The sequence below is a fragment of the Triturus cristatus genome, chromosome 12, assembly GCF_964204655.1.
Source record: "Triturus cristatus chromosome 12, aTriCri1.1, whole genome shotgun sequence".
Classification (NCBI taxonomy): Eukaryota; Metazoa; Chordata; class Amphibia; order Caudata; family Salamandridae; genus Triturus; species Triturus cristatus.
Genome location: NC_140595.1, coordinates 228,088,848 through 228,114,557, shown reverse-complemented (window position 1 = coordinate 228,114,557; position 25,710 = coordinate 228,088,848). Strand labels below are relative to the sequence as shown.

The 25,710-nt window shown below is 43.3% G+C and overlaps 1 protein-coding gene across 1 annotated transcript in view; it reads right to left on the bottom strand.

Annotated features, from left to right (window-relative positions):
• Positions 1 to 18,223, bottom strand: part of KCTD19 (potassium channel tetramerization domain containing 19) — a 1,216,368-nt gene extending 1,198,145 nt beyond the window's left edge. Inside the window, exon 1 of the mRNA XM_085637050.1 lies at positions 18,194 to 18,223. Coding sequence (XP_085493176.1) covers positions 18,194 to 18,223 — 30 coding nt within the window. The remainder of the gene's footprint in view (positions 1 to 18,193) is intronic.
• Positions 18,224 to 25,710: the final 7,487 nt, after the last annotated feature.

Genomic DNA, 25,710 nt, shown 5'->3' with positions numbered 1-25,710 from the left:
TACCCAGCCATGTTGTTGGCCAGAATTATTTTACACTTTATTCTTTAAAAAATCCTAACTCTGGTTATACTGATTGGACTTTTGTTGTTTTGGTCTTGTTTTCTTTATTAAATGTTGCTCTATTTTTACCACTTGGTGGGGGATTCTTTTTGTGTGGTGTTTTCACAGTTGTTTAACATATTGCACAAATACTTTATACATTGCCTCTAAGGTAAGCCTGACTGCTCTGTGCCAAGCTATCGGGGGGGGGGGGGGCACAGGTTAATTTCGGGTTTGCTTGTGCCTTACCCTGACAAGGATTGTGGTTGCTACTTGACCAGGGCTCACACCTCAGTCACCCAACAACCCAATTTTTCACAGCTAGTATGTCTCAGGATATAGAGAGCTTCTGTGTTGCTAGTGTGGCCAGTGGCATGTCTGGAACCCAAATCAATTCACTACTGGTGCATCTATTCATTGTTGGTTTGCCATTTGATAGGGTGGGCGCTGACATAGTCCTTTTGCTCTGATCCATCAGGTAACAAGAATATGTTTTTGTTGTGGATCATTCCACCAGGTAACCAGTGGCAGAACACGTGAGTACAACTGCCAAGGTAGCAACAAGGGCTGTTCTTGGGATCAATCCACTGTAATGTTTCCTGAAATGTAGTTTCTGACTAAGGGACAGATTTCATCACCTCATATATAATGCCCATGTTGTAGCAAATGGACGTGCCCAACCACTTTACTGCCAACTACCATCCTTAGAGTACACATGATCTGATCAGTGGTTATTGGCAGATTGCACTAGGTGCCAAAGAGAGGAATAGATTTTCAACCCCAGGAGGCCTTACCAGTTTAACTGTGTGCCTTTTGGGCTAAAACTTGATCCTGTCACCTTTGGTCACCAGGTTAGTAATGTGTTCCCTGATTTGTGCAAGGAGTTCTATTTTGACTACCTTGTGAACATTGCTTTCTTCAGCAATTCGTAAGAGGACCAGTTAGACAACTTGGAGCAGGAGTGGGTGAGGCCAGACTGAACATCAAGGCCATAAATTGACAGGTGGGGTTCCCCCTAGTTGTCTACCTTGGGCATCAGGTAGGGAATGGGAAGATTCACAAGTGAGAAGGCTAAGTCCAGGCAGTATTACATTGTGATGCTCCTACCATCCAACAGAGGTGAGAACCTTCACAAGCCTCACAGGTGTCGCAGAAACTTTGTGGCTAACTATGGGACCATAGTTGCCCCCTTGATAACCCTGACCGCCCAGAAGCGCAGAACCTGATCTGGTTTGCAGAGTGTCAGAAGTCCTTAAATGATTTGCAGGCCACACTGTGCAGTGAACCATCTTGAAATTCTGTGAGTACAGGCAACCATTCACTTCACAGATAGATGCTTCCAACAAGGGAGTTGGGTTAATTCCTGCCCAGCTCAATGAGAGGGGGAGGGAGCACCTAGCTGCTTTATCAGTCTTAAACTGCTCTATAGGGAGCACAACTGCTATCAAAAAGAGTGATTTACCAAAGAGTGGATGCTTCAGAGGCTCATAGCTTACTAGTTCAGAATCAAGTTTGTGCTTCAGACATATCACACACCCCTTAAGTGGCTGATGGCTAAAAAGGGAGAGGCCCCTAAGTTACTCCAGTCGTCAGTCTCTTTGCAGGGATTGGGCTTTACCTTGGAGCACAAGGCAGGGCTACAGTTATGGAATGCAAATAAACTTTCCCATCAGTTTACAAAATTTGATGACAGAATTTATCCAGCGTGAAAGTGGGTGAAAACCAGATGGATCTAGGGTAGGGGTCGCTTGGTAGACCCTGCACCACTGTCCTGAGATCACCTTATAGCATATCTATGTGAGTTATTAAGGTTTTCACCTCAGCAGGCAGAGCAATCATGTGCATTCTGAGGGTCTTCAGTGTATGGATTGAGAACCACACCAGGAATCAGTAGTTGGAGGGGCACCCAAAGTCCAATTCAGTATTTTATGTATGACTCCTTTAATCTCAATGAGTAAGAAGGGTAAAAAGGAGTGGCAGTGGCAGCAGCATGTAATTATAGTTGGACAGCAGGCATTTTTACCTGTTACTTTTGGTGGGAGAATGTCAACTGGCCTTTCCATTTTACAAAAAGACTGCAATTTCTTTTTACCTGGGTCCCTTGCTCCATCCACGTGGAACGTGGAACATTGTTGGGATAGGAATGCCCCTTGCATGGTAAATGTCTGTTTGTCTGTGCCTGATGATGATGATGAAGCAACTTGTAAGGTGCACAGCTATTCCAAGGAGTGTCCCAACACCAGGCACAGGTCAGAGATGAAAGTAAAGCTGTTTGTTTCAATCCTGGAAAAAAGCCAGGTTTTTAACATTGTTACGTTGCTGACAGCACAGAGCTCAAGAGAGAGTTTGTTCCAGGCTGTGGATCCAAGATGGGCGAGAGACCTTCCTCCAGGTCTCGCATGCCGGATTCTGGGCATGTCGGCTATAAATTAGTTAGCCAATCTCAGGTTTCATTCTGGAACATGGAAATTTAACCAGTCTAATACAGGGCTCCGTGAACTAGCAGCAAAGCCTTAAACAGGATTCTTTTCCTAATACGAAGCCAGTGACGAACAAGCAGATGAGGGAACATGTGTGTTCTAACTGGCAAATTCAAAAGCAAGCGAGCTACCACATTTTGGACCACCAGATACTCTGCAGATACTCTGGCAGACCAAGGTAGGGGTCATTGCCGAAATCCAACCTCTAGGTTATCACGGCCATATTTTTTACTGTGAAAGACAGATAGTCAAGAAAAATTTTCACGGACCTCAGAACACCAAAGCAAGTGCCCACTACAGACTTAATTTGTGGCATGAAAGACAGGCAATCATCAAATTTGACCCCTAAGTTCTTGACTATGCCTTTCTGAGTGCCTGAGGGGTGACATTTTCAGGCCCGAAAGCATGCCAGGTTTCTGGAAAAGCATTGTCAAAAAACAGAATCTCAGTTTTTTTGGCGTTGTACTTCAGTTGATGAATGGCCATCCAGTCAAACACTGCCGTCAGGCAGGTTTCAATCAGCCGTTCTGGAACCACTTTTCCTTTCCCACATGAGAACAACAGCTGAGTATCATCAGTATAGGATATAACGTTTGCTAACTGGGTTCTTGCTTTCTGAGCAATTGAGGTGAGATATAAATTAAATAATGTTGTGCTCAGGGCAGAACCCAGGGGTGCCGTCACTGACAGCTCATGTGGTTCCGAGGAGAAGGGAGGAATCCAAGGCTGTAGATTTCTACCTTCCAAGAAGGAGGTAGGTCAGTCCAAGGTAAGACCCACTATTCCAAGGACTGCAGATGCGCCAGGAGTCTAGAGTGGGGGGGCCATATCAAAGGCTGCTGATAGGTCTAACATGATCAGCACAGGATTACCCCCAGCATCTAATAAGCCTTTAATGTATTCTAAGACTTCCATCAGTGCTGTCTCCATGCTAAAGTGAGGTCTAAAGCTGGACTGGCTAGGATGGAGCAGGTTATTGGATTCCAGATATACAGAGAGCTGATGATTTGCATGCTTCTCCAGTATGTTGGATAGTGCTGGAAGCAGGGAAATAGGCCTATAATTAGACTGTACCACTGGGTCCACAGAAGGTTGCTTCAGCAAGGGCAGAATTTTAGCTTGTTCTCAAGATCTTGGCACTGTAGCTGTTTCTAATGACGTGTTAAGCACCTTATTTGCCAAAGGGTTAATTACACAAGCCCCTAAAGCTAGCAAATCAGAAGGGCAGAGGTCAGATGGACAGCCACATTTAAGATTACTTAAGGCTCGCAGTTAACTTTCAGATGAAATTGGATCAAAAAGAGACAGAGTCGCATTGGTTTCTGAAACCCTGCTTGTCTATAAGGTGTCCAGTAATCCTTCATCAGGTCTAGAGCTAGAGGGCAGACTGGCTTGGATGGTAGGGATCTTAGTCTGGAAGTAAGTGGCCAGCTTTTAACACCAGTCAGACGATGGAGGGTGGGACCTAGCACAGTTGGCCGGGGCCATAACATTTTTACCAATAGTAAAAGATTTCCCTGGCTTTGATCCCTGCTCTTTCAATCTTATATTCAAAGTATTCTTTTTTCGCAGTTTTGATTTCACCATGAGAATTCGTAAGTGCCATTTTGTAGCTTTGTTTATCATTTATATTGTAGTTTTTTCTCCACTGTCTTTCTAAGGCTTTACACCTTTTCTTTCTATGTGTGTTGAAATAAATCCAAGGATGTTGTTGTTTTATTTAGTTCCTTTACCTCACTGTCGTTCACCTTGTCTAGGCGGATATTAGAGTCCCCTAAGAGTATATAAAGAGCATATCTTAGCGCTAGATGAGCTTTAGCATTTCCTAAAGATTCCAGAAATTGGCCAGCTGGCCCTAGCAATCTAGAAATTAACACTCCTGCCACAGATTGCTGATGTGACAAGAGTGATACACAAGCCCATTGCTTCAGCATCTACCAGGTCCTGGATTTCGAAAGTCTGGCAATTTAAATCCTCTTTGAGTATCAAAGCTAGCCTTTCTCCCCTGCTAGTCTGTTGATCTTTCTTATATACTTTATAACACTTAGAAATAGTGGTGTCAATGGAGGGATTAGAGGTTTCCTATGCCCTATGCAGGTGGAATTGGCATCCTGATTTTTGCTTTAACACAGGCATCATGCTAATCTGGTGCGTGTGTGGAGGCAAAGGCCTGTCCTTAGTAATGAGAGCTCCAGAACCTCTTGTATGATCAGGAGGTTGCATGAAGCGTATCATCATAGTAGGCATTGGGCCCTGAGTGGAACACATATGATATGTGGCAGTGTATTGTGTTTTGTGAATTTGTAGTCTGGCCACACCATTTTTTCTGTGGCGGTGGGGTCTTCTGACCCCATTTCTGTAAAGTTCCACTATTTTGTGACATCCAGAACAGACATCCTGTGTGCATATTGAGTGACTGTATGTTCAGTGAGGGTGAAGCACATCTATACTAGTAGAACTGTGTGGTGTGTGAGTACTGGAATGGGTGGGATCCATTTTGGACACCGCTGGTTTAGCTTGGTACAAGATGGACAATGAGGACATCTTCACCTAGACAGTGTAAGTGTATTGGCAGCATTTCAGTAGCTGTAGGGTCGAGACCCAGACATTGAAGTGATGGAGGATGAAGACAGGGCTCCTTTACAAAGGCTAACAAAGGGCTGCTGACTAATTCTTCTAGAGCATTGCTTTTGGGGAGATTAGAGGGGTGGGGGAGGTACTGCAGTTTCTGATGCTTAAGGTTGTTTCTAGACAAAGCCTGCCCTTTCTCTCTCTCTGATTGCTACTTCAGGAAGGCTGATGATTGAAAGGTACAGAGATGTAACACTTCAATAAGCCCATTTTTGGATTCTCTAGTTTGGAGCTAGCCCCATTGCTATCAAATGCAAGACCCCCATTGCACCTTGCCAAAAGGTTGTGTCTGAAGAGAAGCCTGAGAATGGCATATGAAAGAGAATCAACCCAAACTGGCTCTGAAGCCTTATTCAGTAGGTCAAGATCCTGTGTCTGGAAAATGTGTATAAAAGTGGAATCCAAACCACCCCACTTTGTTCCCATCCTAATTCATTCTGGACCATGGAAGGGAATTCTCTAGAGTACTTGAAAAGCTGATGTGCAAACAGGGATGGTCTCTGCCTGACAGCCAGTCTCCCGGAGGAAATGGGCCATCATCTGAAGTCTACGCTTTCTGCAGGAAGAGCTCAAAGTGTATCTGAAGTGCTTAACAGCATCCTGGCTTGCTGGGAGAGGTAGGGAGCATGTCTGGCTATGAGGTGAAGACATTTCCTTATGCATTCTGTGGGGTTCCCATGTGAACAGCATTACGGCTTTCCAAGATCAGGTACCACCATGTCTACTGGCATCTTGCCATGGGTGCGAAAACAGCCATTGCCAATATTGGTAGCAAAGATGCTTTCCCGGCAATTTAGGAAGCCTTGATTAGCACAGATTATTAGCAGAAACAATGGTTACTGTGGATAAATATAATAATCTATACTGATATGGGTATGCACAATTGCAATGGAAAGGGTTAGGATGATGTCAAAAGGAGAAAAGACCACATACACCTTTGTTTCTGTTTTTCACAATCGATTTTTATGTTTTTGAAAAGTTAATCAAATAGATACAGGAAGTAATAAAACAATCGTACGTGGTTTCCCCAGTGAGGATGGAACCTAAAACAATTGTGACATATTAGTGACAAATGTGCAAGGTTTCCAATTTTTCAAAAAGTCGACCATTTCAAAATATACACAATATAAACCGCGTCTCTATACAATGATGAGCGCTGGTTAATGGTTCGCTTTAGTTATTTGTCGACGACATTTCGACCCTTTGTGCAATATAGGGTCTCTTCAGGACTTAGAAATGTAGGGTTATCTAAAAAGAGAAGGAGACTAAAAGTATGTGGCCATGGCAATAGTAATAGTGCTTAAATTGGAGTGCCAAGGGTCACTTAGTACCTGAGAGAGTATCTGCGCAGTCGGGTAATGGAAAGGTTCCACAAGCAAGTGAAAAAAAAAAGGAAAGGATACTTACAAGGGACCCAGCCGGGTGCTGCACATGTGAGAAGAGAAATGTGGTACATTAGAGAGGAACCGGTAATATAAGAGTCAGTATCAGCAATGTAACCATAGTGCATAATATGCTAATGCATGAGGGCTTACCCCATTGTGAGGGTAGGGGAGGGCTGGCAAACCAATTAATAGCACAGCGCAATGAAGCAGAGATACCGTGGTGGAACTCAATCTAGGGCGCACAACAATGTGTGCGATCCTGTTTCGATCTCAGTAGGAAAAATGGGATGTCTGTGAGAAATATTGCATTGCATCCGGTATATCAGCGGTAGAGAAGAGACACAATAAATGATCTTAACCAAAGGAAATAATGCAAACACAGGAGGTACAGTCACTTGGTCCTGTGCATTTTAAATGAATCCCACGATTAGCAAAGAGGCTGCAACTGCTGAAGATATACCACCGCAGATGACTCAGCCTGGAGGCCGTACAAGCCCAATCTAAGCACCTGTCTGCAACTAACCAGGAGGGTTCTGCTGCCGAAGGTGAGTCTTACTATACTGATCTGCCTCACCAATTACATCACACAAAAGTTTTCTTAACTGAAGCTGCTGCCACTCCCCCGCTGTAGAAAAGTCCCCTGTGCGAGGGTAGGTATGCAAACCGCATCCACCACACAGCTAGAACTCCAAAGATAACCAGCAGGTAAATGCATGGCTTAGGCTAATCCTGGCACCAACTCACGGTCCAATCACCAAGACCGAATAGAAACCAAAAACATAATATAAATTCTATAATATATTTTTATTTTTAGGATCCATATAAATTCAAGATGTATAAAAAAGGTTAAAAAACATATGCACCATCAATACACATAGGTTAAAAACATGTCATACATAAACACCTGGGAGAATGTGACAAGCAATAAAAACATCAACAACCTAATACATCCAGTGAGAACCTCAAGTACATAAAAAGTGAAATTGATAACCCTGGTTTGATGCTTATTAGCAATCTTTTCTCCTAATCCAACCCGGTATTGCTTGGGTGCGTTCACAATGCAGAGCGACGGGTTTCGGTGGTATAGTGTGTTCCACCACCTTCCTCAGGCTTACAAATATAATGCAGTGTCTCCCAACACATTCATCCGAGGATTTTCCTTCTTCGTTTTTAATTACCAGCAGCCTTTGAAAAGCATCAGATCAAAACCAACAAACTACATTTACCATAAGACATTGGGAAAACAGAAAAAAACAGACTCTCTATCTCCCTCTTTCTTTGCTGCTCCAGCAGCATGCAGATAAGTGTTTGGTCTCTTGACCTGCTTTTTCTTGTTGTATTACTTGCCTCATTGTATCATCCTTTTTGTGTTTCAGGTGATCGGCGTGTTCCTGCAGTGCTCATTGCAGTCTGCTTAACATGATTTGTTCTTTCAGGGAGACCGTGGGAACATTCTCGTTCCTACATGTTCGCAGTTAGACTGCCAGCTAGTGTGTGCGGTGCGGTCAGTCGCCCGGGCACTTGTCAATTTCACACTCAGCAACCAGCACGCGTAAATTTCACTGTCTGTTCTAGTAAAGCACAGCTGGCTATGTCTGCTAACACAGGGGAGGATTTTCTCATTCAGAATTATTTGGGCAGTGTAAAGTTCTTAGGCAATTATCGCCAGTGTAAGCCACCGTCTGGAGACATGACACCCAGAGGGGGTACGACAAGCCTTTTTTTAGGCAGCCAATGGGACAGTCCCAGGCAGAAAAATATCCCTGCTAAAAAAAGAAAGGTGCAAGGCTCACTTAATATACTCCCCTGTGAGGATTTTTTGCATGAATCAACAAATTTACCTGTGTGAGGGTTTATTGTGAATCAGGGATCAAATCTCACCATATTGCCTCACTTATTACCATAACCTTCAATATGGAAGATTTTGAGGGTCCAGAAGAATATATGGAGGAGAAGTTACCTACCTCCCTACTGATGACCACTTTTGTCAGGTGATGGACGTTTCCATCTTTAAAGCGGTGACGTAGATGGTAGCCTCCTGGAGAAGAAAATGATGGCTCTTCAGGCGCCATGCCAAAAAAAACCTCGACCAGAGGGAAGATACTTCTCCTCCAGGGAAGCTAGCTACCCCTAACCCAGATAAACGCAAGAGCAAGTATCACCCAGGGGTCAATCTACATGCCTTTGAGTGCCTAAAGAAGGAATTTATGGATTCCCAACCCACCCGCAGATGGTCACCAGTGGGGCAGCACCCTTTAGTGTACAAACTCCTACGCTGGTCGGATTATCCCAGCCCCCTGAGCCAAGATACTTTGTTTTATGGGATGTGAATAAGGTTCTTACTCTCTTTAAGTCATGGTCTACTAATAGGTCTCTGCCCTAGGAAGCAATTATCAACGAAGCTGGTGATGTTGCTATGTCTGATTTCCTGTTGCAGTGTCTTGGATGTTTGGGCTTTGGACATTACAGGTAGAGTTTTTACCCCGGAAGGGGTGACCTTTCATATTGCTTGCCGAACAAAGTTTAAGTCCAAAATTGTATCTTACCCAGTGTTTCCAAGTGTGTCCAAATTGTGTGTCATTCGCACCATTAAAATACAGTAGGCTGTCGCGGAGGATATTTGTCCTCAAGGAGAGAAGCAACTACTGTTTGCTCTGACTAAACCATAAACCAAAGGAGTCTGGTGGTCTAGTCATTCAAGAGAAACTCAAAAGACATGCAAAAGAAAAGCCTTAAAGTACAGTTTGACTTAGAAGGATTTCCATCAATTACCAGAGACTGGTCAGTGTCATCATCTGGATATCCAACCTTCCCACCACTATAAACCTCTCCAAAAAGAGGTACTATCTGTGGTGTGGGTGTCAAACAGATAACCAAATTTAAAGCTAGGAAGGAGAAAGAACAGCAAAGATCACTGGCTCAATCATAGTAAGTATCAAAAATGATGTCAAAAGGGTGCAGTGCAAGAACGTGAAGTCTTTAAAAAAGGAGTTAGAGGAAAGAAAAAGTGTTTATTCGAGATATCCCTACTAATCCTTAGGATAAAAATTGGTGCAAAGACAGCTTCTAATATATAGGCTGTACTACAATATGGTCGACATGTTTCAGCCTTCCCGACTCAGTGGTCGTTGGCTTTCTTCAGGACCTTGCCGAACAAAGTTTAAGTCCAAAATTGTATCTTACCCAGTGTTTCCAGTGTGTCCAAATTGTGTGTCATTCGCACCATTAAAATACAGTAGGCTGTCGCGGAGGATAATTGTCCTCAAGGAGAGAAGCAACTACTGTTTGCTCTGACTAAACCTCATAAAGCAGATTCTTCCCCTACGATTGCCAAATGGATCATATGGGTAATGTAGGAAGCAGGCATTGGAAAAACCCATTTTGGAGCTCATTCAGTAAGAGGCGCCATAGCCTCTAAGGCTTTTTCTTTGGGAGCATGATTAGAACAACGCTGCTGATTGGCCATCTGATTCCACTTTTTAAAAGTTTTACCTTAAACCAGTGCCTGCACTGGCAAACATAGTGGTAAACCAGCTTTAAACTTGCCTAATCCTCACCACAGAGTCCTGCCATAGAATGGAAAATTTGCTAGCTATCGTAAAGGAAAATTTCAACTTCATTAAGGACACGGAGGCAAGCAGAATTTTCATATATGTTAATACCCACCCTGACAGAGGGGCAATGATATTTTGTTGGTGATATCAAGCCATATGCAGACCTTTTTCTCTTGGTTCATGCTTTTGACTTGAGGTATCAGATTGCTAATGTCCTATGGTTACTAATGTCATATGATGTTTGTTTACAGTTTTATCTGGTATGGAATGACAAAAGTTATAATTTTTTTGTATCCTTACTCCAGGATCGGAGTCCAATAAACAGGAATAGAATCCACGTGGAAATCCCGTGTCCACAGATAGAAAGAAGGAGATAGAAAGTCTGCAGGGACTGTTATATGCGTGGCAACACTCTGATTGGATGGACTGTTTTTCTGTTTTCCCAGTGTCTCATGGGAAATGTAGTTTGTTGGTTATGATATGATACTTTTCAAAGGCTGCTGGTAATAAAAAGAGAAGAAGGAAAAGCAAAATCTGTTTCGATAGATAGGAAATGTTGCATTACTTATAGACTTTACAATTGTAGTAGGAGTTAAATAACCTCACAACATCAAACATTTGTAGAAGCAACACCTATTGGAAGTATAAAATGAGGTAAAGCCAAATAAGAACAACCACATACTGTTTGAGTAAGTACAAACAGAGATGGGAATGTGTTAGTGGGAAATCTTTAAAACTTCAGGACTCTATTTCAAATAAAAGGACAAAAATTAGTTGAAAACCGGTATTTGATATCTTCAATATGCAACGTTCCCTAGACTTAGATTCCGATGACAACATTCTTCATATCAATCAGCTAGAAGGTAGCTCCTCTCTGATAAATTAAAAACAACCACACGAGTTGAATGAACAATAAAATCAAGGTCAACCTAATGCCCAGAAACAGGAATAGGAGCAAGAGCAAACTCAATGACTACAACTTGTATGTGACAAAATGTCACCTCACCCAGTCTTTGTGGAAAATGACAACAATGTACAAACTTTGAATATAATGACCGAAATGCAGGACACTGCCGTATGTTGGCTACAAAAAGAATAAAACATTGACAGTGTTAATAATAGTAAAATCCCTGACAGGCAAGCTGTAGCTATACGTGATGACAACAATACAGATCAAGATCAATGAGATAAAAGAGAGCATGACAAGAACAAACCATTCAGGAATATGTTGCTTGAAGTTAATACATCAAAGGCAACAACTATCAATCGAATACATTAGAAATACAAGTGGATTTATTAAACACCTTGGCAATTTTTGTCTCTGGGGTTGATAATAACAATAACAGCATTTGTACAGCGCAATAGCAACCTCCTGCAGAGGTTTCCCAGTGCTTAGCTGTAAATGCAGGTGAGAATCAGGTCCAAAAGAGGCGATAGCCTTGACTGGAAAGCCAGGTCTTTAAGGTCTTCGTGAACTCACGTTCTGATTCAATCAAGCGTATATGGGAGGGCAAGGCGTTCCACAATCTGGCCGTTCTAACTGTGAAGGCTCTGCCTCCCATTCCGGACTTAGCATAGCGAGGTACACAAAGCAGGTAGGTGCTGGGAGCTGGATCTCAGAGAGCGTTTTTGTTGATATAGGCATAGCCTGCACCTGAAATACCCAGGGCCACTGTTGTGCAAGGCACGAAAGGCCAGGGTCAGGGACTGAGGGCCACATGTATCAACCAAATTTGCATTTGCAAACAAGTTGATTCACAGAATCAGCCTGTTTGCAAATGCAAAAAAGGCTTTTTACATATATAAAAACTCATTTTGCGGTTCCGTAACCTGTTACCGAATCGCAAAATGGGTTTGCTATTTGGTAATTGGAAGGGGCATCCCTTCCAAATAGCCAATCCTAATGTTATGTATGAATGTTTTGTGACCGTGAATGCAATCGCAAAAGATTCGCATTTTACCACCTACTTCAAGTTTTTTAAGAACAGGCAGTGGTCCGGGCGACTGCCTGTTCTTAAAAAGTGAAAAGAAAACTTTTCATTTTTATTTTTTTTCACGCAACTCTTTTTCCTTTAAGGAAAACGATTTGCATTAAAAAAAATATTGCTTTATTTAAAAGCAGTCACGGACAAGGTGGTCTGCTGACCCCAGTAAGCTACCATTCCCGTGATTTTTGCGATTCCTAGGGGGTCTCAAATTGCGATCTACCTCATTAATATGAATGAGGTAGGTCAATTTGCGACCCCCTAGGGATCGGAATATGAAACTCTTGGAGATTCATACATTGGAAATTGTGATTGCCTATTTTTGATTCTCAGAAAATCGCAATTAGGTTATCGCAATTTCCAAATTTGATACATGTGGCCCTTAAACTCTATCCTTTTTGCTACAGGGAGCCAGTGAAGTTGTCTGATGCGGGGGGAGATGTGATGATGGAAAGGGACCCGTCGTATTAATCTTGCTGCAGCATTCTGTACCATCTGTAATCTATTGATCAGGTAATAAGGCAGCCCCAAGTACAAACTATTTTGTAGTCCAGCTGGCATGTCACAGTGGTGTGGACTGTGACCCTACAACTTTCCACCGGCAGTAGGTACAGAAACTTCCTTAAACTTCTCAGCTTTCCAAAACATGAGGATGATATATGACGGACTTGGGCCGTAAAAGATAGATCAGTTTCCCATCTGATGCCCAGGTTCCTAGCCGTGTTTGCCGGTAATGGTGGTAATCCCATTTCTGCAGGCCACCATAGTCCTGCAGAGGGAGGGGAAGCCTGCCCGAAGAACAAGACCTCTGTCTTGTCCGCATTTAGTTTCAAGCTGTTATTATTCATCCAGCTCGAGATGTCCTTCAGTCACCCCTTACACCTGGCAAACGAATCGGCATAGGAGACTGCCTTCACTTCCTGAGATGCAATGAGAGTGAAAAGTGGCACCAGGTGTTAAAGAGCAATGGAATCAAGGCAGAGCCCCGAGGCACTCCGCACCACAGTGGCATAGGTACAGATTGAAGGGGTTAGAGAAAGATCCTCTGAGAGCGGTCTTTAAGATATGACTGGAACCAGGAGAGGTCTACCTCCTGCAAGCCCAGATGTTTGAGTCTGTCCAGTAGGATTGGGTGCGAAATCCTGTTGACTGCTGCACACAGATCTAAAAGGACCAGCATCGCTGAAGCCCCTGTGTCTTCAGTCATTCTCACAGATTCAGCTACCTCCACCAGTGCGGTATCGGTGCCATACCCCGACCGGAAACTGGACTGAGTGTCATGCAGGATGTCATGTGCCTCTATGAAATTTGTGTTGCACCAGTTTTTACAACATTTTTGCAGGTGGTGGCAGTAGTGAGATCGGGCGGAAATTTCTAAGTTCCGTAGGGTCTGCGTTATTTTTTTTTAATAGGGGTAGTAGAAAAGCATGTTTCCAAATATCAGGGAAAATGCCGGTGGAAAGAGAGGTATTCAAAATGTGATTTAATAACGGGTTAATCACGTGAGACAATGACCTCAAGAGCTTAGGGGGGCAGGGATCCTCAGGGGAGCCAGACTTGCATCTCAGGATTTCAGCCAGTGACTCCTGCAGAGTTATAGGGAGAAATGCAGAGAAGGTGCCATTGGAATTTATAATTCCAGATGGCTGTGGCTCTACCATCTCAGCCCCAGCAGAAAACGAGGCATATACCTTCTGTATTTTTCCCTCAAAGACATCAGATAAATTTGTGCACAGGGAGGGGAAAGGCTGAATATTTCCCTCCATCGCAGAAGGATTGGTAAAGGATATGACATCCTGAAAATTTCCTTTCCACAGTTCTCCACACTCTCTGTGCGGTTAACAAAGTATTCCCTTCTCGACACCTTCATAAGTTTGCAGAGCTTCTTCAAGGCTTCCTTATAAGCTTGATACAAAGCCTGACCATTTAAACAACCTTACACATTGGACGAGGGATGGAATTGAATCAAAAGCAATAATAAGCTGTACCGGAGTGGCAATTATAGATAAATTAACACCATTACAACTGGTTTTGGACTGATTTTCTGGAGTTAAGAATTTAAGTAGGAAAAAGAGGGAAATCATTAAGCCACCTAACAAAGACTGATCAATCAACTCTATTAATACTTAAATTAATAAACAAACATTAGTACAGAGCAACCAAGTGCTCCACATAGTCCAATCTCAAATTCCAATACTTAAGCATAAGATTTTTGATCAACAATGTCCTCAATCATTGACTCTACACAACTTAACAAAGTCATAGAAAATCAAGATAAATCTCACATCCAACACTCTCCAACCAAAGAACATATACAAAAAGACAATAGCAAAAAACATCTAGTAAACACTTAGTGGTCAATTACGATGGCGGGCGGACCGCAACGGCAAAAGGGACCACCCACCATAGGTGCGGCGGTCCCGCCATTTACATTATGATACTCCTGCCACACTGGCAGGCGCATCCCGCATTTTTCACATTGCGGCGGGCGGTGCTGTAAGCAGCACCCGCCGCAATGTGAAAAATGCATGTTGTGCATTTGCATGCACAACGTGGCAGGCACCATGCGGTGCCTGCCACCTTGTGCATGCCAATGCAGCGGGGTACCATGGGTTCCCCCATATGCCCCCTCATTCCCCCAACATCCTGGGGGCCCGCAATGGGCCCCCAACTGCGTAAACCGCATGCCTTTTGCGATGACGCCATGGAAAGGCTGCTCTCCGCCTGCATTGTAATATGGATGGCGGTGTCTTGCAGACAGCGCCACCATATTCAACCCCTTTTCCGCCCGGTCGACTCGTCGACGGGAGGAAATGCGGCGGACGGTCTTCTCGTCCGCCGCGGACCCCCCAGCCATCCTAATATGGCGGGGGGTCATTCAGGCGTGGATGGTGGGCGGATCTCCCCAGCAGGGCCGGGGGTGGCTACCGCTGGCCCGGCGGAGGCGATCCGCCCGCCATCCTAATCGGCCCCTCGGAGAGCAGAGCTAAGACTACAAACATTTTTTTTTCAGTGTTAGAGATGTGACAGAATTACAAATGTATAAGAAAGGAACTAGCAAACACTGACAACATTGAAGATTGAGAAGTTGAAACACGAGAGTCAGTTACAGAAGAAGCATCTCAATGTGCTGATTCAATGCTGGTAGAAGTGGCCAGTAAATCAACTGTGGGACTACCAGTTAAACAAGAAAGCAGGGCTTGGAAGGAGGCGAGTGGACAATTGGGAATATAGTCAAACAGGCACAATAACATGACCCAGTAGAGGCCTTAAATGGTGAGACTGCGCAAGGGGAAGTATAATCTGGGTGAATTGGTGAAAACAATCAAGATGAACTGCATTAGTGCCCCCTGCTAGTAAAAAATAAGGAGAACTTAGAAACATTGATGTAAATTGATCAAGAAGTCTTAAACTCTCCAAATCACAACTTGATAGGAACTAAGAACCAACATCAAAATGAGACGGTCTGTTATCCAGAATACAAGGAAAGACATGGCATTCTCAATTGAGGAAATATCAAAATACTATTAAAAGCACATGCTGTGCTGTCACACCTGAATATATTGCAAATGACACCAATTGAATTCCAACCTCCCCAAGGTTCACAAATAAATTAATCAACCTTAGCCACCTGCCTCTCAGAGGATGTTGTGAACTATGTGAACTCAGTAAGACATGTTTAGGCAATAGGAAATTACAATTAAGAAATACATAGAAAAACTTTATCCAGACCTTTTAAGGGCAATCCAAGAGAAAAAGCCACTAGTAATATGTATAATTGGGCAAAACAAATCCAATAAAAGAAGAGTGAAATATTGCAAAACCAAAATAAAAAATGCCATAGGAGTAGACGATAAGAAACAGTGAACCTAATGATATTTTATAACCAAACCGCAGGAAGACATTGCAGCATGAAAAAAGAGCAGAAACGGCCAGAAGAGCACTGGAGCCGGCAGCCCCTTGTGCTAACTGCTCCATCAAAAAAAGTGAATAAATGATAACCCTGCTGGGCCTGCAACCTCCACAACCTCTTGTGTGAGGTTACAATTTGTTTCGTAGAATGGAGGGGGACTTATCAGGATTACAAAAGGCCCAGAGACATAATGTTTTGGGAAGCAGTTTTATATAGTTGTACTGCAGAAAACATGGTGTGAACAGGATCTCCATTTGATAGGATATAATGAACATCGTAATCAAGCAATTAGAACAGAAAAGAAAGGATGCTCAAAAGGGGCTTAACAATATATGTTTCAACTCAAATCTCATTACAAGCAACTCATTTAAACGTGAACAAACCCTGTGTCTTGGTGATATAAAGCAAAATCTGGATGCTATCACTCAAAGCATTCTTATTTTGAATGTTTATAATAACCTGTCACGAATGGAGAAGAGAAAGGTTATGGAAAAATGACAGAATCTAACTAGAGAGTGCAAACATGAATATCCTGATGGATACTGGTTAATACCAGGCAGTGTTAACGTAAGCCTAATGGTAGACAAATAAGAGAGGAAACAGTAAACTTGCAAAACATCCACTGAAACATCCCAAAACAGGTCCCAACCTTCAAACCTAAAAGAGACAAAATGGGAGAAGCTTCTTTCAGTATGTCACTCAGTGGTAACTAGAGTGTTTAATGTTAAATTCCTAGCAGACCAATCTGCTGCCTTGATGCACATTTCGACAACAAGCTATTCGATCCTGGACTATACAATATCAAGCATGCCATTATTAACCCCTTCGCCGCGGCGGGAATTCCGCCGCGGCGCTGGGGGGTGCGGGGGGGCAGCGCGCTCATGACGGAGCCGCTCCGTCATGAGCCACGGTTGAGCTGTGCTCATGACGGAACGGTTCCGTCATGACTCCGCCCAGTTGCGTTGTCCCCCCGCACAGGCGGGGAAACAGCGCCGCGTGGGCGGAGCGGCCGCCAACGGTCGTGGCATGACGGAACCGTTCCGTCATGAGCACACGGCAACCGTGGCTCATGACGGAGCGGTTCCGTCATGAGCGGGGAAGGGGTTAAAGCTTGTGGGCACATCCCAAATAGGAAAACAAACAGAACGCAATCATTTTACCCAGACTTTTGCCCTTGCCAGTCCTAATGCTTGTCACAAAGCAGGAGCATGCCTACTAGAACAACCTCAATCTGAAAACTTAAATGGAATAGTACAATAGCAGGTGCCGCTCGAGCTTGGGACTCTGCTTGTTCATTCACATCGCCATTTGCCAGCGTTCGTCTCGCGGCCCCCGCTCTGCGGGCGCCGCTCGAGCTTGGGACTCTGCTTTGCTCAACCACATCGCCATTGCCAGTGCTTGTTTGTGCTTGTTGGTGGGCGTGAGGGACTGCGAGGCCTTTCAGCACAGAAAATACAATCACCTGAGGTCTCTTCCCGGACACACCCCCTGATCACCGGCTTACCTCAAAACGACTCGCGGCCCCCGCTTCGCGGGTGCCGCTCGAGCTTGGGACTCTGCTTGTTCATTCACATCGCCATTGCCAGCGTTCGTCTCGCGGCCCCCGCTCCGCGGGCGCCGCTCGAGCTTGGGACTCTGCTTTGCTCAACCACATCGCCATTGCCAGTGCTTGTTTGTGCTTGTTGGTGGGCGTGAGGGACTGCGAGGCCTTTCAGCACAGAAAATACAATCACCTGAGGTCTCTTCCCGGACACACCCCCTGATCACCGGCTTACCTCAAAACGACTCGCGGCCCCCGCTTCGCGGGTGCCGCTCGAGCTTGGGACTCTGCTTGTTCATTCACATCGCCATTGCCAGCGTTCGTCTCGCGGCCCCCGCTCCGCGGGCGCCGCTCGAGCTTGGGACTCTGCTTTGCTCAACCACATCGCCATTGCCAGTGCTTGTTTGTGCTTGTTGGTGGGCGTGAGGGACTGCGAGGCCTTTCAGCACAGAAAATACAATCACCTGAGGTCTCTTCCCGGACACACCCCCTTCTTCCGTCAGGCACGCCATAAAGGTCAACTACCATTACGCCACGCGGGACGCTCGCGGGACGTGCGCCGGGCGAAGCCCGGGCCAAGGGCGGGCCCGTTTAAGCCCGTTAAAGACCGATCAAGACCGGACCGGGCTACCTCCCTAAGATTTGCTATTTGACAGTCGGAAATACCTTTATTATCTTTTGTTTGTCTTTGGCCATTTTAGCGCTTCTGTTACTTACTGAAACTATGGCAACCACAAGAGCAAAAGGGAGCAGGAACAAAACAGCTATGGAGTCGACTAGTATTACTGGTCCCTTGGATAATTTCATCGTTAGAGCAAACTCTGTGATTGACCAAGGGATCGCACTCATGGAGCGTAGAGTCTCTCAGGAGTTGGCACGGGCAAAACGATCTTCGATGGGTCATTTTGCTTTAGTTAAAACTCCAAATAAACCAACAACTGGCGTAGTCTCTACAGATACCCCACCGCCTCGACAGAGTCTCCCCAATATGGTTGACCTATCAGTATCGGCTTCTGAATTCCTTTCGGTCCTAGAACCAGACAGGTCCTTGACCCACCCACATGATTCCTTGCTAGTTAAACCAACTGATACACAGCGGAGGAGGAGCAGGGAGAGAACAATACCGAAATCCACAAAACTTGTCAAAAAAAGGAAATCGAAATATGTTAAGAAACCTAGAAAGCTTCAGAAACTGCCAAAACCCATAGACAGGGAGACCAATGTCCCAGTATTAAGTGATCAAGAGGAGGGACAAAACCATGAACAGTCTACGCATAGTAACCCTCGCTTAGACTCGCTTAACATTACAAAGGATACAGATTGCATTACTGTTTCCCCCAGCTTAAATTCAACTAGCATGGCTGTCGAGGTGGATACTAAAATACTTGAGCATATGAGCAAATTACTCAAATTACACCTTTCCCCTTTAGAGGCCAGATTAAAAGGCGTTGAAAAACAATTAACCGATTTGATTGCTTTCATTAAACCACTGAATAAACCTGGAGTACATAACGATGGAATAAGGAAGCAAACCATTAATAATAATTCAACGAGGGTCTCACAATCTATCAAAAGCATACCTTTAAGAGATCCTAATTTAGCTACTGATCCTCCTGCTCTTGAGAATAATTCACTCAGTAATGTTAGCAAACCTTCTCAAATTAGTAGGCAGAAGGCTACTTCACCCAGAAATTCCGCCCCGTTACCTAAGACAAATCCTGATGGAAAGGTATTATTACAGAGACCATCAATTGATTTGCCCCCGGAAGTAACCCCATATTTGGTGATTCTGACTGGGGTGCCAGAACTGAGGGAAGATGTAGAGGAGTCTGTAGGATCTTTGAAGAACAAGGTTCAACATTGGCTCAATTTAAGACGGCCCCTGCCTTCCAATAGGTCGAGTAAGATCCTCATGGTACGTAGAGTACCATGGATAGGGCAAAGTAAAAAAACGCTGAAGGGTGATTGTAAATTTTGATGACCAGGATACAGCTGACTATATTTGCTCATGGCCAAATCAGTTTAACAATGAAGATATTGCAACAATGCGGCTGTCTTTCTTTTATCCACCTAGGAATCCCTTTGAACTAGCCTTTGATAAGAGCAGGGGTATGGCAGGTACTCAAGACAGAGTAGCCGACAGGTGGGTGCGGGGTCGGCAAAAAACCAGAGACGCATGCCCACTGGACAATTGGAGAGGAATATGGACCGATAACCGGTTTAGCTGCCTGGAATCGGTCGACTGACGCCTCCTATCCACTACCCCCGAGGGTGTCCTTAGTGGAGCTTCCAGCGAGGAAATTAAAAGAGGAATCAGCCCATTAACTGACACCATAGGGCCTTTAATTGAGAGAATAGCCCCTGAAACAGCACTGAGTTATACTTTCCCTGAATTTACTACAGAAGATGTACCCCGTAGAGAGCTAGTAGGACCTACATATACTGTTCCCGAAAACTCTTTGTCCATTCAATATCCGCGATTAAGCCCAGGAAAGACTACAGGAGTGAATCTCCTACAGTCTGACTTAACAGATGCCCACGAGAATCTACTGGTAATGGATCCGTTAATAGTCCCCCAGTGTAGCAAACTAGCTTTGTTAACCTGGAACATTGCGGGCCTATCAAATAAAATAACGGATCCTAGCTTTAGAGATCTCATTGACAAGTATGATATTATCTGCTTGCAAGAGTCATGGGAAACTAAAGAGATCCATCTTGATGGGTACCGCACTTTTACTACCCCTGCTGTACAGTCCAGGAGGGGTAGACCCTCGGGAGGACTCTGTACGTACATCTCTAATATGGTAACCATGACAATAAAGCCTTTGACAAATGGCGGTCACGTTTTTTACCAGATTTTTTCCCTCGTCATTGGAGGCATTCGACAAATTATTTTGGTGAATTTATATAACAATATTCCCAAGGGAGAACACAAGCATGCACTCGAGGATATAAATAACCTGATCTATTGTGCCACAGATAGAGGTCACAAAGATACGTGTATTATTTTTTCCGGTGATTTTAACTGCCATTTATGCCCACATAGCAGTAAGGATACATGTGGTATGTTAAATCCTCTGGGCGAAAGTTGCACCCATTTCGAGCATTCAACGTTAGGTAACTCACTAAATGTTTTAATTCATGATTGGAATCTGGGTTATGCAAACGAGCTTTGTAACCCACAAATAAGTTTTCAACCCACCTTTTTTGGACATGGATTACACTCCACGATAGACTTCATCCTAATCACTAATAGCTATCGTCACAATATCCTCATGTTTAATACAGAGGATGTTGTTATGAGTGATCATTTTCCCATCAGTTTAATCTTTGATATTGGACTGAGGAATGGAAAATTACCAAATACAGTGGAAAATCTCTACGGCCATTCTATTCAAATGGCGAGAAAAAATGGTTACGCAATTAAATGGAAAATGGTTGATTCAGTCAACTTCTTGCATAGCCTAATTACCGACCAATATTCTAACATCATGACTTGTTTGGCAGATTCTCCAGATCCCAACTCGGTCATTAAAGCTTTCCATTCGATTGCGCTGCAAATTTTTAACAATTTGACTGGAACGCCCAGTGAAGGACGAGGAAAAAAACTCGAGGGCTGGTTCAACTCTGAATGCAGCAAAGCCCATGCAAACCTAAAACAGCACTTAAAAACCACGCCTAGGAACTACTTAGATATTAGAGCAGCCAGACTAGTCTACAAACTTTCTATACGAAAGCGAAAACAAGAGATTAAGGAGAATGCCTGGACTGCCCTAATAAAGGCGTCCTGTTTGAGAGGCAATACTGCATTCTGGAAGGCAGTTAATGCCCCTTTTTTTATGGATAGAAAAACTGATGTGATAGACCTGGCAATTGAACAATCTGCCTGGGTTGCCCACTACACTGAACTGTACAAGAAGGATGACCTGTGTAGTTTATTAACTCCTTCACAAAGCACTTTGAAAAATAGCCTGTCCACCTTAACTACGGGTTTCCCTCTGGATATTTCATTTTCTGTAACAGAAATGGAGTTAGCCCTAACTGAAAGTTCAAATAACAAAGCTCCGGGCCCGGATGGGATTCCCATAGATCTATTCAAGGAAAACATCTCTTTTTGGGCCCCGCTCCTGACCAACTTATTAAATAGCTATAATAAAAAGGGTTTTCCCTTGACTTGGCAGGAAGCAATAATCGTCCCCATTTTTAAAAAAGGTGACCGCAATGACCCAAAATGTTATAGGCCTATCTCGCTGCTGGATTCGTTGATGAAAGTAGCCGGAAGACTTATCCTAAATAGATTACAGGTATGGGCCAAAGACAGTGACATCCTTTCTAAATTTCAATATGGTTTTAAAGAAGGACTAGGCACAGTCGAACAAGGACTTAATCTAGCTATTATAACTGCAAAATATACGATAGCTAAGAAGGGCAACCTTTTTATGACCTTTGTCGACTTAACTTCAGCCTTTGACTGTTTAAGCCATGAACTTTTGTGGGACATTTTAACCTTATTAGGCATTGATATGAACATTTTGAATTTTATCAAAGAGTTTTATCGTGGAGCAGGAGCTAAGGTCCGTTTTGGTAAAAATGGTGAATGCACTAACAAATTTCCTATCATGAAAGGTGTACGCCAGGGTTGTATCCTGGCTCCCTTTCTTTTTAACTTATATATAAACGGTGTGGCTGAGTTTTTATTGAAGATGAAAGTAGACTATCCTCAGATAAACGGCGAGGCCGTTCCTATTTTATTATACGCTGACGATGCGGTTATCATGGCCAGAACCCAACTAGGGCTCCAAAAAGCGTTAACTAGCTTTTCATCTTTTATGTCATCCAGGGGCCTAAAAATTAATACTGGAAAAACTTTTACCATGAGTTGTTCATCAGCGTCCAAAGTTCCATGCAATACCTTTTTAAATCAGTCTAAGATAGAACTAATAGATTCATGTTCTTATTTAGGGATTTTATTCAACTACAGGGGTTCTTGGACACCAGCAGTCAATGTTAGAAATCTAGCTTTTGCACGCTCACTTGGAGCCTTGAAACAGTTCGCAAACAAATTAGGAGGTAGACCGGTCCGTATTTTAATGGACATCTACAAAGCTAAATGTGTTTCAATCGCCACATACGGGGCCGGCCTTTGGGGCATTGCAGATTGCCGGGTAATTCAAGTAAGGGAAAACATTTTCCTCCGGTATTTGCTAGCAGTTCCCAGGTCTATTTCCACATATGTGTGCCATAATGAATTGAACATAACTTTTATTTCTGATTTGATCAGAATTAGCCCCTTGTTACTGTGGTATAAGATCTGGACTTCATTAGCTACTACTCTAAATAGAACTGTCCTAACTGATTGTATTAACCTTGAAAGAAGTAAAAACATCCCGTGGTTAGCATACATTAAGGCTTTTCTAACAAATATGGGCCTACCACACTATTTTAATAATCCAACTTTATTATCCACACTCTCAAGAAAGGACTTTAAAGATCGATGTCTTGCCTTCCTAGAAAACAGTCGGTGGACTAAAGAGAGCATGAAAAAATCTGTTTCACACCATCAGTTACTTCTTCAGGGCTTTGGCTTACAGTTTTATCTATCACCTGATTACACTCCTTATGATAGAATGTTACTGGCCAGATTGAGAACTGATTGTTATTATAGGCTAATCACATTCCCTGAAATAAATAATTGGTCTCCCCATTTAATCAAATGTCCATGCGATGGTATTTCTGAGCAATCATCTATTCATAGCCTTTTGTTCTGTAAATTCTATGCGTGGGGCAGAAAGAGACATTTGATACCTTTATTGAAAATTTGGGGTCTAAGGCAGTGTAGACCAGCCTTTGTAAAACTACTTATGCTTGAAGATGAAATGACTGTTAAGGCTGTATCTAAATTTCTGAAATTTGTAATCAGATGCAGATCTTCAATTTCCTAGTACCCCTTAATTTTATAAATCTGTTTTATTAAGATGTAATTAACTGGATTTACTTGTATATTCATTTTAACATGTGATTGTCGTTTTTTTGTGCTTTTATGGTTTTTAATGAAAGCGAATAAAGCTATCTTTGACTTGACTAGTACAATAGCAGAACAAATTGTCGCCCATGTACCACACTGCTAGAGACTTGGCCTAGAGAGGCAGATAACTATATAACTGAGCTGGAGAATTTTGCACGACAACTTGCTAGAAAACTTAGTAATTCCCATACTAAAAGTGGTGTAATCATGGGAACAGCAAGAACACAGAACTATTGTTTTACCATGACCACTAAAATGGAAAAGAAGGAGTTAAATTGGGAATGAAGAAAATCAATTCAAATACCAACTATTATCTTCCAATATAAATAGGTACAGCAGTTAAGAGAGAAAAATAAAACGGCGGTTTGAATGACAAAGAACCATCACCACGACCAATTCTAGAAGCATATACTGGGCATTTGTAAGGATAAGACAACATAGGAATCTTGGCGAATTATTAATAAATGAGAATATGGGAGCTTTCAATCCCATAATGCGTACATTTCAAAAGACACATGGGCAATGTATTTAAATGTGACAAATATTACTACTGAAAGGGAAAATTAAAAGTTAGAAGAGAACCAGAATGAACCCAGAGATGAGCCAAAGCACACTGAAGCTAGGACATCTCAGGCATCGAAAAATCATTAACATTATTAGCCCTGCAGGTTTAGTAACTTGAATAATCTACTCGACCTAACTGGAGTGTATGTGACCCGTAAACTGGTCTCAAATTGTGTTATCCTGAGCAAATAGTTTATTTTACAGAGCCGCCTTTATCTTAATTATCGCATTTGAGAACACATACAAATATGTGAATTCAGCATTTCTGCTGTACAAAAAATATATTTTGTTTGATTAAACAGACTAAATGTTTACCTCATGTGTAATAAGAATCCAGCCCACATACATGATCCATGATCTGCCTCTTAATTCACCAGTAGCATTGCCATCAGGGAAGGGGCATGAGTGTTTCTCAGTTCATGTTCAAACACTCACTTTTAATAAATAGATTACTAAAGCATGATGTGGCAATGCACTGTCACTTACAGACAGTAAATTTCTCATTGAAAAGGCCAAAAATGTTTCCACTAACATGCAGTTTTACTGATAAAAATATATAGGGTATAAAAAATAATCTGTGAAAATTAGGTTTCAACAAACGTATTTATCATTTGCACATCACCAAGTAGAGAGTCCTATTTTTAGGTTGAGCATTCAAGACCTATTGTATATACTTTAGTATATAATTATTAAGCCCGGTTAGAGCTGGCGTAATTGCTCTATGCAGAGCTCCACAGAGTTGGGCAAAAACTCAGTGGAGCTCCGCTCCGTGCCTCCACCCCCCTCAATAAATATTTTTCGAATAAAAATTAAGGTAAATTAAACACACTTACCTTTATCACAGCGTCCCCGGGCTGCCCTCCTCCTCCTCAACGTGTTCCTGCAGAATCCCCTACATCAGACGTACTTCGTGGGTAGGACTGCTCAGTAAGCATATACTTTTTCAACTGGGTTGGAACCAATTTAAAATAGTATTACAGGACTCATGTGTGGCTGCGCAGAGCGGGCTGAGTGTGGATGCGCGATGTGCACACTGTGGAGCTCCTGGGGCCACCTTCATGCACCTGGCCTAAGAATGCTGGGAGGTTACGAGATACTGGGGCTGTGTGTTTGATGTGCTGGATGAAATGCCTGAATGCAGGTTGGAGAGCACCCTGTTAACTGCCTTACTAGGATACGTCGAGAACCTCCTGGCAGACACTAGGAAACTGACAGCCATGAGGCTGCTATTGGCGAAGAGACGTGTGGCAATCTGCTGGGGCCGCAAACACAAGCCGCGCAGCGACGAATGGCTCTGAGATACAGCATTCTGCCATACTCAACTGTCTGAGATTTGGGAACTAATGCCCGCACAGTCTCGCCCTCAGAACATATGGGAACCATTGCAAAGTTTTCTACGTACATACCCAGTTGACCAAGCACAGGCGCCTGCAATAGTAGCATAAGTGAGAACGGGGATGTAAGAGATGCAGGGGGAGATCACCTCATGCAATTGTGCACCATCCCTACACTATAAGCTCGGTCAGAGAGGTACAACCCCCTTCCCCTCCTTCCCCCCTCCTTCCCCCACTCCTTCCCCATTTGACGCCCTATT